The sequence below is a fragment of the Crinia signifera genome, chromosome 4 (genome assembly GCF_055691185.1).
Source record: "Crinia signifera chromosome 4, ASM5569118v1, whole genome shotgun sequence".
Lineage (NCBI taxonomy): Eukaryota > Metazoa > Chordata > Amphibia > Anura > Myobatrachidae > Crinia > Crinia signifera.
This window is the reverse complement of record NC_139220.1, coordinates 258,224,217-258,237,948: the sequence shown is the minus strand read 5'-3', so window position 1 is coordinate 258,237,948 and position 13,732 is coordinate 258,224,217. Positions and strand designations below refer to the sequence as shown.

The 13,732-nt window shown below is 43.2% G+C and overlaps 1 protein-coding gene across 1 annotated transcript in view; it reads left to right on the top strand.

Moving 5' to 3' along the window:
• The window catches only part of IGDCC4 (immunoglobulin superfamily DCC subclass member 4), an 84,584-nt gene extending 73,033 nt beyond the window's left edge, over positions 1–11,551 (top strand). The window contains exons 17-20 of the mRNA XM_083184319.1: positions 5,131–5,236; positions 8,975–9,212; positions 9,482–9,646; positions 9,770–11,551. Coding sequence (XP_083040445.1) covers positions 5,131–5,236; positions 8,975–9,212; positions 9,482–9,646; positions 9,770–10,246 — 986 coding nt within the window. The 3' untranslated portion in view covers positions 10,247–11,551. The remainder of the gene's footprint in view (positions 1–5,130; positions 5,237–8,974; positions 9,213–9,481; positions 9,647–9,769) is intronic.
• Positions 11,552–13,732: the final 2,181 nt, after the last annotated feature.

Below are 13,732 nucleotides of genomic sequence, written 5' to 3'. Positions count from 1 at the left end.
ATGTACACTATACCCCTAGATGAATTCCCTGAGGGGTGTAGTTTGCAAAATGGGGTCACTTGTGGGGGGGTTCCACTGTATTGGTGCTTGGGGGGTCTTGCTAATGCGACATAGCACCCACCAAAATTCCACCAGAATCTGAGCTGCAAAATCCAAAAATCACTCCTTCCCTTCTGAGTCCTGCCATGCACCCAACTGGTATTTTTTGGTCACATGTGAGGCATTGCCGTACTCGGGAGAAATTGGGGCACAGATTTTGGGGTGCTTTTTCTCCTTCATACCTTCTGAAAATGAAAAATTTTGAGCCAGAACTGCATTTTTGTGTAAAAAAATGTAATTTTTCATTTTCACTGCCCAGTTGTATCAAAATTGGTGAAACCCCTGGGGGTTTGAAATGTACACTATACCCCTAGATGAATTCCCTGAGGGGTGTAGTTTGCAAAATGGGGTCACTTGTGGGGGGGTTCCACTGTATTGGTGCTTGGGGGGTCTTGCTAATGCGACATAGCACCCACCAAAATTCCACCAGAATCTGAGCTGCAAAATCCAAAAATCACTCCTTCCCTTCTGAGTCCTGCCATGCACCCAACTGGTATTTTTTGGTCACATGTGAGGCATTGCCGTACTCGGGAGAAATTGGGGCACATATTTTGGGGTGCTTTTTCTCCTTCATACCTTCTGAAAATGAAAAATGTTGAGCCAGAACTGCATTTTTGTGTAAAAAAATGTAATTTTTCATTTTCACTGCCCACTTGTATCAAAATTGGTGAAACCCCTGGGGGTTTGAAATGTACACTATACCCCTAGATCAATTCCCTGAGGGGTGTAGTTTGCAAAATGGGGTGACTTGTGGGGGGGTTCCACTGTATTGGTGCAACATAGCACCCACCATTCATTCCACCAAAATCTGTGCTGCAAAATCCAAAAATCACTCCTTCCCTTCTGAGTCCTGCCATGCACCCAACTGGTATTTTTTGGTCACATGTGAGGCATTGCCGTACTCGGGAGAAATTGGGGCACAGATGTTGGGGTGCTTTTTCTCCTTCATACCTTCTGAAAATGAAAAATTTTGAGCCAGAACTGCATTTTTGTGTAAAAAAATGTAATTTTTCATTTTCACTGCCCACTTGTATCAAAATTGGTGAAACCCCTGGGGGTTTGAAATGTACACTATACCCCTAGATGAATTCCCTGAGGGGTGTAGTTTGCAAAATGGGTTCACTTGTGGGGGGGTTCCACTGTATTGGTGCTTGGGGGGTCTTGCTAATGCGACATAGCACCCACCAAAATTCCACCAGAATCTGAGCTGCAAAATCCAAAAATCACTCCTTCCCTTCTGAGTCCTGCCATGCACCCAACTGGTATTTTTTGGTCACATGTGAGGCATTGCCGTACTCGGGAGAAATTGGGGCACAGATTTTGGGGTGCTTTTTCTCCTTCATACCTTCTGAAAATGAAAAATTTTGAGCCAGAACTGCATTTTTGTGTAAAAAAATGTAATTTTTCATTTTCACTGCCCACTTGTATCAAAATTGGTGAAACCCCTGGGGGTTTGAAATGTACACTATACCCCTAGATGAATTCCCTGAGGGGTGTAGTTTGCAAAATGGGGTCACTTGTGGGGGGTTCCACTGTATTGGTGCTTCGGGGGTCTTGCTAATGCGACATAGCACCCACCAAAATTCCACCACAATCTGAGCTGCAAAATCCAAAAATCACTCTTTCCCTTCTGAGTCCTGCCATGCACCCAACTGGTATTTTTTGGTCACATGTGAGGCATTGCCGTACTCGGGAGAAATTGGGGCACATATTTTGGGGTGCTTTTTCTCCTTCATACCTTCTGAAAATGAAAAATTTTGAGCCAGAACTGCATTTTTGTGTAAAAAAATGTAATTTTTCATTTTCACTGCCCACTTGTATCAAAATTGGTGAAACCCCTGGGGGTTTGAAATGTACACTATACCCCTAGATGAATTCTCTGAGGGGTGTACTTTGCAAAATGGGGTGACTTGTGGGGGGGTTCCACTGTATTGGTGCAACATAGCACCCACCATTCATTCCACCAAAATCTGTGCTGCAAAATCCAAAAATCACTCCTTCCCTTCTGAGTCCTGCCATGCACCCAACTGGTATTTTTTGGTCACATGTGAGGCATTGCCGTACTCGGGAGAAATTGGGGCACAGATTTTGGGGTGCTTTTTCTCCTTCATACCTTCTGAAAATGACAAATTTTGAGCCAGAACTGCATTTTTGTGTAAAAAAATGTAATTTTTCATTTTCACTGCCCAGTTGTATCAAAATTGGTGAAACCCCTGGGGGTTTGAAATGTACACTATACCCCTAGATGAATTCCCTGAGGGGTGTAGTTTGCAAAATGGGGTCACTTGTGGGGGGTTCCACTGTATTGGTGCTTGGGGGGTCTTGCTAATGCGACATAGCACCCACCAAAATTCCACCAGAATCTGAGCTGCAAAATCCAAAAATCACTCCTTCCCTTCTGAGTCCTGCCATGCACCCAACTGGTATTTTTTGGTCACATGTGAGGCATTGCCGTACTCGGGAGAAATTGGGGCACATATTTTGGGGTGCTTTTTCTCCTTCATACCTTCTGAAAATGAAAAATTTTAAAGCCAGAACTGCATTTTTGTGTAAAAAAATGTAATTTTTCATTTTCACTGCCCACTTGTATCAAAATTGGTGAAACCCCTGGGGGTTTGAAATGTACACTATACCCCTAGATGAATTCCCTGAGGGGTGTAGTTTGCAAAATGGGGTCACTTGTGGGGGGGTTCCTAACTTTTAGCATCTTATGGTGCCTAGAAACCTACATGGTGCCTAAAAAATAATCTCATAAAAAGGAGGCTCCAAAATCAAGTAGGTGCTCCTTCTATTATGAAGCCTGTGGTTTGGTCAACGTGCACACTAGGGCCACATATAGGATATTTATGAAAACAAAAGAATTGGGGGAATCAATTTTTAGTCACATTTCTCTAGTAAAATGTACTGTGTTCCTTAGAAAAATGTATTAAAATTGCAAATCTACAAAAAAAATGAAATTTTGAAATTTCACCTACACTTTGTTTTAATTCCTGTGAAACACCTAAAGGGTTAACAAACTTCCAAAATGCTGTTTTGAATACTGTGAGGGGTGCAGTTTTTGAAATGGTATCATTTATGGGGGTGTCTCACATACAAGTCCCTCAAAGTCACATCAGAACTGAACTGGTCCCTAAAAAAATCAGTGTTTGAAATTTTCTTGAAAATTTGAGAATTTGCTATTCATATTGTAAGCCTCCTAGTGTCCAAAAAAATTAAAAGGAAGTTGAAATAATGATGTCAACATAAAGTAGACATATGGTCTATGTTAGTTATTAACTATTTTGAGTGGTATGATTATTTGTCTCACAAGCAGAAAATTTAACATTTTGCAAATTGCTAAATTTTCCATTTTTTTACGACATTTTGGTATTTTTCACAAAAAAACACAGACTGTATCGACCCAAATTTACCACTAATTTGAAGTACAATGTGTCACGAAAAAACAATCTCAAAATCACTGGGATAAGTAAAAGCAAAAAAAAGTTATCCCCACTTAAGTGAGACATGTCAGATTTGAAAAAAAGGGCTCTGTCAGGAACGCAAAAACTGGCTCTGTCAGGAAGGGGTTAAACCTCTCGTTTCCAGCATAAACAATCCCAATTTCTCCAATCTGTCTTCATAGCTTAAAGTCTCGTTTATTAACTTGGCTGCTCTTCTCTGGACTTTTCCCAGTTCTATGATGTCCTTTTGTAGTGCGGGACGAGAATTGTACTCCATAGTCTAGATGTGGTCTAACCAATGACTTGTACAGTGGCATAATTACATTTGAGTCCCTAGCCTCCATGCCCCTTCTTATGCATGCTAGTATCCTGTTGGCCTTATTTGCTGCTACATGACACTGAGCGCTACACCCCAGTTTGTTGTCAATTTGAACTCCTACTATAGATCCTTTTCCAATTCTGATTTACCCAATTCCACCCTGCTTCGATTATAACTAGCACACGTTATGTCTCCAAGATGCATATAATTGTATTTATCAACATTGAACCTAATTTTTACCATTTTTTGCCCACTCATGTAATTTATTTAGATCACTCTGAAGCGTGGCGACATCCTGCTGAGTAATCCCACCCCTAATCCCAGTATGCCCATCATTAATGAATATGTTAACTAAAACAAGCCCTACCACCAAACCCTATGAAACTCCACTTAGACTGGTATCCAACCTGAGACTTCACCATTTACAACCACTCACTGTTCTCTATGTTGGTTACTGTTATTACTGTTATTACTGATTATACTATGCATCTCTAAATGTTTTTGGATACCATCCCTTAAAATTCCCTCAAATAATTTACCCACTTTTGGTGTTAAGCTCACAGGTCTCTAATTTGCTGGGTCATCCCTTTTTTTCCTTTTTTGAATATTGGTACTACTTCTGCTATTTCCAGTCCTTTGACACGTCGACAGATGAAAATTATTTTTTGAAAATGTAATTCAGATGGTTTGCTAATTCTATTAGAACCCTAGGGTGAATCCGATCTGGACCTGGTGATTTGTTTGTTTTGATTTTGCTGAGCCTTTTTATCTCATCTGTAGCAAATTCAAGTTATAGTTGACTCGTCCCATTTGTGGTACCTGTGGGTTCCACTGTATGCTCCTCCCTAGTAAAGACAAATAAGAAAAATGTATTTTGCTTGTGTCAATATTTTTGTCAATGTCAACATTATGCATGTCGACTTTTTGGTGTTGACATATTGTCTGTCTATCTAGACACTGTAGATCTATCAACTGGATACCGGAACAATGCCCATGTGCCCCTGTGATAATGTATTTTTTGTAAAATATAGTAACGGATTAGTCCAATCACAGTGGTAGGGTTATATTGCCTGAAAACAGTTTACAACATAGGTGTAACAATTAACATTTGCATTTTAGCTTCAGTGTTTTGAAATGTCTATTTCCCCCCAAAAAATGTATTAGCTAGGTATGATTACATAGTCCCATGTCTATGGAAATGCATCCATTGTCTATAATCATACTTGTTCTTGATGCTATTTACTACTGAAAACTCCATTATGTCCCCTGCAGATGTCCTGGATATGAACTCCGTAACTGGGATCATTGTTGGTGTCTGCTTGTGTCTCCTGTGCCTCCTTCTCTGTATGTGTGCAAGCTTCCAGCAGGGCAAACAGAGGTGAGCCAATCCCAAATCAATTACTCCTGAAAACGATGTATCTAAAAATAACATGATATAGAGGTTTGTAAGTGACCTGGCAGTCAGTATTCATTGCAATTTTTTTGGTTTTCCGGAGATCCATGCAGGCAGGGATACACTTGTAGAGAGTTGGCATTGATATCCAAACATACGCAGATTCAGGGGGTGAGAGCCCCCTCCATTGTCATTTGGGATATTTTTTTTTTTTTATGTAATATCGCAGTGCGGCCAGCAGGCTGTGCTTGGCGCTGCTAATATACAGTAGGTGTCCACATTGTGAGCCTCCTCTGTGGCAGCAGCAGCCGGCCCGCACCTCTCCCTGGGAACTAAAGAGGAATACTCGTCACCGCTTGTGCTGTGCTTCCAGGCCAACATTGGCTAGCTGCTGGCACAGTCTGGCGGCTGCATCAGGGAGCCACATGGCAAATTGTTTTTAGGGGGTGGGGAGGTGCGACCTTCTCCAGTCTAGTGTCATAACCCCCATCACCATGTCACTGCCCCCTTCCTGTACAGCCCATTGCCCCCCTATATATATACACACTGCCTCTCCGCGTCACCCTCTCCCTGTCACCCACTACTTTTCACCCTCTCCCTGTCACTCTTACCCTCTTCCTGGTATCACCCACTGTCTCTTTTTGACATTACCCTCTGCCTCCCCCTGTACGATCTGCCACTCCCTGCCACCCAATGCCTCTTTTATCTTACACTGCTTCACTCTCTGCCTCTCTCTCCTGCCACCCTCTGCTTGTCACTCACTGCCTCTTCCCATCATCCTCTATGTCACATACTCAGGGCCGGTGTAAGGCTTCTCAGCACCCTAGGCAATACTTCAACCTACTCCCCCCCCCCCCCCGGAAGATGGGCAAGTCCCCTGCTTTCCCTGGAGGCCCTCTGCACCCCCTCCCCTTTGCCGCACACAAAAGAGTACAAGGAGGAGAGGCAGCAATGTAGGCAAGTATGTCTCAAGGGAAAGTATGGAGGTGAGGTCTTAGAAGTTCCACAGTCGCCACCTGCATTAAGTACAACAAGGATCCTCATAGAAATCCTTGATTTTTTTATTTTCAGACTTGGTGGCGCCCCCCCAGATCCTGGCGCCCTAGGCAGATGCCTAAAGCTGCCTAATGGTAGAGCCGGCCCTTGACATACTGCTAACATCACCCACTAACCCATTCCCTGGCGTCACCCACTTCCTCTGTCTGCTTCACTATCTCTCCATCACCTTCTCTCTACTGTCACTCACTGCGTATACAAGGCATCCCCCACTGGGTGCCGGACGGCGCCCCGACAATCAGGATTCCGACAGTCATTCCTCTGACGTCGGAATCCCGACTGCTCCCTCGTGGGGGTCCACGACCCCCATAGAGGGAGAATAAAATAGGTGGCGAGCTGCGCCCGCAAGGGGCTTAATTGCGCTCCCCCCGCTGTGCAGTCGGGATTCAGACGTCGGAGAAATGACTGTCGGAATCCCGACTGTCGGTCATTTATACCACACCCCACCCACTACCCATCATATGGACACGGCATTCCCTTTAAGGACACAACACTTCTTGAAAGGCCACACCCACTTTTCCAGGTGCGTGCATTTAAACCCCCCATCAATTCCCCTGCAGCCTTATCATATTGTTCTGGATCCGCCCTATGCATATGTAAATATTACTTGTTATAGCCATCGGTGCATGCTACACTTAGGGATTGATTCCGAACCACACACAATTCCCATGTTTACATAGTATAAAGTGTATATCGTTTATTTATTCATTGGATTTTACAAATACATTTATTATGCTAATCTAATCAAAATGAATATTAGAACAAAACTCATAAGTTAAACATAGAGCATTTATAAATATTAACACAGCTATTTCAATTATACAGACATAAATAATTAAAAGTTTAATTAGAAACCACTCTCTGCTTTAAATATGTTATACATAATCAATATACTTCTAGTGCAAGCCTTGTAATAAATAGGTAATAAAACAGCCATCCGTATAACAATCCTTCATTGTCTTGTCCTGATTGGGGACAATAGGCATGATTCTGAGTTGGGAGTACGAATGCGAAGGGTTGAGATATTTTTGTATTTCTTTTTGCAAACTGGGTAAATTCTGGTTGCTATTAAATGTATTCCACAAACAATGGACAGCTTATTGTTTCACTAAGATTTAGCTATGTGTTTGAAAACGCTCCTCCCAAATCTATATCTCTCTCTGCACGTTACATCTGTCCCATCTACCATGCTCTGTTCTTGCCATGGTGCACTCTTCCTTTTGTTTTTTCTTTACTCCCAATGATTGGGCCAGATGTACTTAGCTTTGAAAAATGACAAAGTGGAGAGTGATAAACCACCAACCAATCAGCTCATAATTGTCATTTTTCAAACACAGTCTGTTGCATGGCAGTTATGAGTTGGTTGTCTGGTACTTTATCACTTTCCATTTGATCACTTTTCAAGTTTAGTACATCTAGGGGGTTATTCTGATTAACTCGCAAAGGCACAATCACTCTCTAATGGACAAAACCATATGCACTGCAGGTGGGGCTAATGTAACATGTGTAGAGAGAGTTAGATTTGGGTGGGGGGTGTACTTCAAACTGATATCTATATTGCAGTGTAAAAATAAAGCAGACAGTATTTACCCTGCACAGAAACAATAAAACACCAAATCTTACTCTCTCTGCACATGTTACATCTGCCCCACCTGCAGTGCACATGGTTTTGTCCATTAGAGAGTGATTGTGCCTTTCCGAGTGAATCAGAATAATCCCCCTAGTCCAGAGTGTATTCATGGTTCTTGTATTCATAGGTCATATACACTGGAAATACTTAATTCATATTTTATATTCTTCAGGTGTATATAAATGGAATATTTGCCATTTTTTCCCTGCTGGTGGGTTGCAGATCATAGCAGATTCACAGCACCCCTAGAGTATCAGAATTTTTTTTTCACATCACCCCTAGGCCAAACATGTCTTATTGTGAAATTTTAAAAAAAAGTATTAAGTAAGTTGTGTTTACTATACGTATATGTTATCCTAGGCACCCCTTAAAGTGCTTCCTGCCACCCCAATGTGCCTCGTCACCCATTTTGAGAACGGCCCAGTGCTAAAAACACCTATTGGTTGCAATTAAATGTTAACTTCCCATAATTGGGCATTACGTACGGTGTAATGGTTAGCATTACTGCATCACAGCACTGAGGTCATGGGTTGGATTCCCACCATGACCCTAACTGTGCGGCGTTTGTATACCTTCCCCGTGCTTGCGTAGGTTTACTCCGGGTACTCCGGTTTCCTCCCACACTACAAAAAATATACTGGTAGGTTAATTGGCTTCCAAAAAATTAACCCAAGAGTAAATGTGTGCGCGTGTACATGTGGTAGGGAATATAGATTGTAAGCTCCACTGGGGCAGAGACTGATGTGAACGCTCAAACTATTCTCTGTAAAGCGATGCGGAATATGTGTGCGCTATAGAAAGAACTGTTAATAAATAATAAATAATGCAGTAGATGAGTAATACGGTTAGACATTTGATTAAAACCTCTTTTACTTGTAGTCTACTTATTGTGCATCTTTTTTAGACAGGAAAATAATTATATGACCAAATAAAAACCATAGTATTCTTCTCCATAGTTTGCTTTGCTTATATTGAATACATGACAGCTATGTATCTGATGGTTATTTTATGGACGTTGTTTCTTCCTAATTTCATAGGGATGTGGGATCTGAATTAGGATCTAGAGCTACAAGAGGACCTTCATCTTATCAGAGGGCAAGACAGGGGTCCTGTTCCCAGAGCCACTGCCAGGACTCCCACGAGCTGGAGACACTGATGCCTTCTCGGCATGAAGATACCCCCTCGCTTCCAGTTCCAGAGGTCACTGATCTAATAGGAGGCCAGTGCTTGGTCACCAATCTCCCACCAGATGAGAAGAACCCACTGAAACTGAAGGTGTGGGGAGATATAATCTACACGGGGAAATGCAATATGTGTTCTGTACAATAAGTGTAGTGGTGCAAATCAGTTTGAATGGAGTATCTACCATCATACATTATTCCGATGATTATTAGGAGCTTAATAACAAAGTTAGCAGTCATGTCAGAGTCCTACTGCCATATGTTATGGCCTTGTCCAAACTGTCATTGGAATGATTTGTGACTTGTATAGTTCAGGGTTAATTATTTAACATCCCAAAATTCTCTATATTCTTTTTACCACAGCCTTCGTGGAATGGTTCAATCACTCAAAACTGGGCGAACCACATCACCAGTTATGCCGAGACTGTGACCGGAGACCTTACCTGCACCGCCAATGGCTCAGCAAACCACTTAACCACTGGAGGCCTAAGGATGGTCCTGCATGAGATTTCTTATGAGCCCCATAGGGTAAAGTAGGACAAGGGTGTCTAGACATTAAAATAGACTAATATAAGGCTTACAGGATTGGGATTTTTAAGTTTTGTTGTTCTTGGCCTCCTACACATTAAATAATTATTTCCTTTTTATTAGGTTGATGTTGCGAGAAACCATAGGAATCCATCACAGAACCAAGTGGAAGCCGATGTCATTGTACACTCTGACTTCTCTGCTTCCGAGCGTAGTGGACGTTGTGCTGGGCTGGACTCAGAAGAAGAGGAAGAACTTAGTTTGGATCAAGAGAAAAGCCTCCATGAGTCTGTGACTCCAAACTCTAACCCTAACACCCAGACATTGGTTGCTGAAAATGAGAACCAGGACTGGAAAAACCAACCAGTGATGGCCATCAGCACTGAACACAGTATAAATACTAGGGCCACAAAGAGCCAGCAACTTGCCAATGGCATCCACAGGAGTGTGGACACTCAGGAGATTCAGCCAGTCATGGACTCACCTTTCACTGTAGAGGGTGGGGATCCATGCTCGGAGGAAATGTCTCAGCAAGAACTGCCTCTAAGCAATACACCAGTCTCGCTGCAACCAATGAACCCTGAGGAAATTGTGCACTGAGTTATAACTTGTGGAATAATACATATTGGGATCAGCAGTTTGTTTACGTAAATCAAAGAATTCAGAACAGGACCCTGTCCCATCCCCACAAAACAATTCCTGCCAGAGGGGTTTTTAATGCTGTGGACAATTCTGAGACTATTTAGCCAGGTTATGCTATTAAAACCTGTGCAACATTTTTTTTTTGACAACCTTATAATGCAACAAGTGTTACAGTGCGCAAGCGCTGCTCAAGAGGGAGATCAGCTAGTGGTAGCAGTGAATGGGTACAGCAGTCTGTCAGCTGATCAGGAAAGATCATTAGTGGCTGCAGCACACAACCATTGACTCGGTTCCGGCAGATAATTATAGCAAATTCCAATGAGGCAAACGATTTTGTCTAATGAAAACCTGCCAATATTACATGAGGCACTGTGTGCTGTTATCTCTATGATGATCGTATGTCAGGCTGAAATCACCAAACAAGTTGCCTTCCTGTATTTATAGTGCAAAACAATGGAACAATAATTATGTATAATGTATTCTACTTTTTGCACGGACAGAGCTTTCTGATATACATTATAACACTGGATTTTTCCTGACCCGCCATTACAGATCAGTGCCTCCCCGGCCTCATTCCCCGTACGGCATACCCTGTATTTGATCACATTCCGTTTCTGCAATATATAATTACCTGGCAGCCTTATGTCCATTCACTGCCGAAGGCTTGTTCACATTCCTTTTTTTTTGCAATCTCGGGTGGATGGGAGGGGGAATTACTGTAATTAACAGTTCTAAGTTTCAACTAAATCATATTATTTTGATACTGGTAGGCAAGTACTGTACTCAGCAGTGTTATCATGTGCCAGTTTGTATAGCTCTATCCATCTCATTGGCCACAGGCTTGTGCCAAAGCTTGGCACTCGCACACATTATTGCATGAGAACATATGGACGGTGCTACACGATTCCCTTCTGTGACAATGTTTCCTGTTGTATGCGCTCTGTGAGTGCCGCACTACCACCTCGGGACTCTTTTCTACTTGTAGGTCGTTTAGCACTCGCCTGTTTTCTATTGAGGTGTGTGTGTGTTTCATTGCGGTCCTCTTCTCTGTTAAACTCCTAGTACAAATGTTGATTGTTTATTTTTGTTAAGCCTCCGGGACTGCAGTTGTATTCAATAGTAGGACCCTATGAATGTGGAGGGGGTTATCGTCAGACTTGGGAGTTTTTTTTTTCCCACAACAGAAGAATGGCCACTAATACAACTCATACAGTGGCCTAGATCCACCAAAGGTCAAAAAATAAATACATTTTAAAGGCATTAGCAGTGTGTAAGGTTCATTTTTTTAAATAATCAGCCTGAATATTGTTTGTGATCTCTATTGTACAAAGAAAGGGGATCAATAAAATGAATGAGATCACTGCGAACAGGTTTGTTGCCACTTTTCAGTCAGCAAATACTAAAATATATTGTGCTGTCTCCATTTCCTGTGTTATTTTGATGTTCCCTATGTATGCTACAGAGAAGGAGGCAGCCACGTGAGGCCCCAGCGAGGTGGCTGGCTAGGTAGGGATAAAAGTGGAAAAGCCTAGTTCTCTACATAGAATGTGTGTATTGCACCTAGCCAGAACGCGGCGTAATTTGAGCCCTAAAAGGATGCTGGAACAGTGGAATACAGCTGTGTCCTGTGACAGGGGTGCATTGTAAATGCAGGATAGTGACGCCTAGTGGTGAGGTCAAATAATCCATCCATAGGAGTCACAGGCATCCCAGCTCAGGAGTAATACTGAGCAGGAACGCTGCTTCCAGTGCCAGTAGCGCACGCAGGGGGGGTTTCTGAGTACCCAGAAACCCCCCCAGGAGTCTACGGGCCCTCAGCTGAAAGCTGAGGGTCCCCTCTTTCCATGGGTATAAGAATTGTAAAAATCGGCCCTTGGGAACCGGAGATATCTGACTTCAAAACAGTGGTCCCCATCCAAGCCTGTTAATTAATTTCCAGTCAGATATTTCAGGTTCTGTCTGACATAGAGTTTTTCTGATGATATATTCCAAAATCTGGGACTCTCCCTCTTTGATGGACACTAGTAGCTTGTCTCTACTGTTCCCAGAACTAGAGATATCAGCCTTCCAGCAGCTGGTTACTGCTCCAGCTCCACACACCTGGTATGTTGTTTTATATATTCGTTGGCAGATTGCTCTGCCCCCTGAACTCTGACCCCCTAGTCCCCACTACCATTTGGTAGGTGGGATTCTCTAGTTTATAATTCCATTCAAATCTAAGCAATCTATTTCCAGGAACTGGAGATATCTGCAGTCAAGCAAGCTGTCCTCCCACCAGAAAATTATGAATAATAAGCCCACTCCACTATACACCCCTCCTCTGCATATTAAACATCCTCTACCACCCTGGAAGTTATGTATCAGGACCCCTTCATTCAGCCCAATGCCCCCTTCTCCCACCCTATCTCCCACCATCTGTGCAGTAAAGGGGTAATTAGTGGAAATTACTGATCCAGGCCCTACATGCTGAGCTGTTGATATAATACCCCCTAACACCCGCCGGACATCAAAGCTTCCCCCACCCCTACCGCTGGAGGATCGGTAGGGGCCCCAATACATTGCTATGCGCAGGGGTCTACACTGCTGTTGACGCCCCTGTATGTATGTATGTATGTGTATGTATGTATATATATACAAAGCAGGGTCCCAGGAGAATCCAAGAACAGACACGGCACTGCAGCTTCTTGATGAAAAAACAAACTTTGCTTATTTGCCTCGACGGGCCGTTTCGGGGCATACACCCCTTTCTCAGGAGAATGCAAATAGTACAAAGTATACATGCATCATACAGCGTTTAAAAAGGAACATTTGGCGCCACACTCACCTCATTACCTGCCCACCGCAGATGACACGCGCGCCCAGCAGTGACGTATCTGGCTCACACCCATCTACGTCACGGCCATAGCAACGCGTCTCAACCCACGGTAGTCATGGTAATGGACGCCGCTACCTAACACCGCCATAGGACAGCGCACGGAGTACCCGCCACGGGAGGGCATACACGGAGTCTCTCACTCTGCCGCGCACGCCACCCCGTCACGGACATCCATGAGCCATCCACCAACACCACAGCCAAGCCCCCGAGTCGTCCCCCCAGAGACCTAACACGCCTCAGCAGGGACTCACCGCGGGCATGGCAGGCAGTTGGCCACAGCGATGTCGGTATTGGCAACCAGGAGGGTGCCGCGCCGACAATCCCACAAATACATAACCATCTTTACAATATTGCACCATGTAAGTATCACAAATACTGTATTCAATAATTGTAACGTGTATGGAAACTTTTACACCTGAAGGAAAACTGGGGAAGTTGGAAGAGCTGCCAATTATTTATAAATGATAACCGTTATATCCAACTCATTGATAATTTAATAACTCAAAGGCTTAAACCAGGACAATGCCAGGTACGTCAGTCAGTTATACATAATGTGTGCTGTTAGTGGT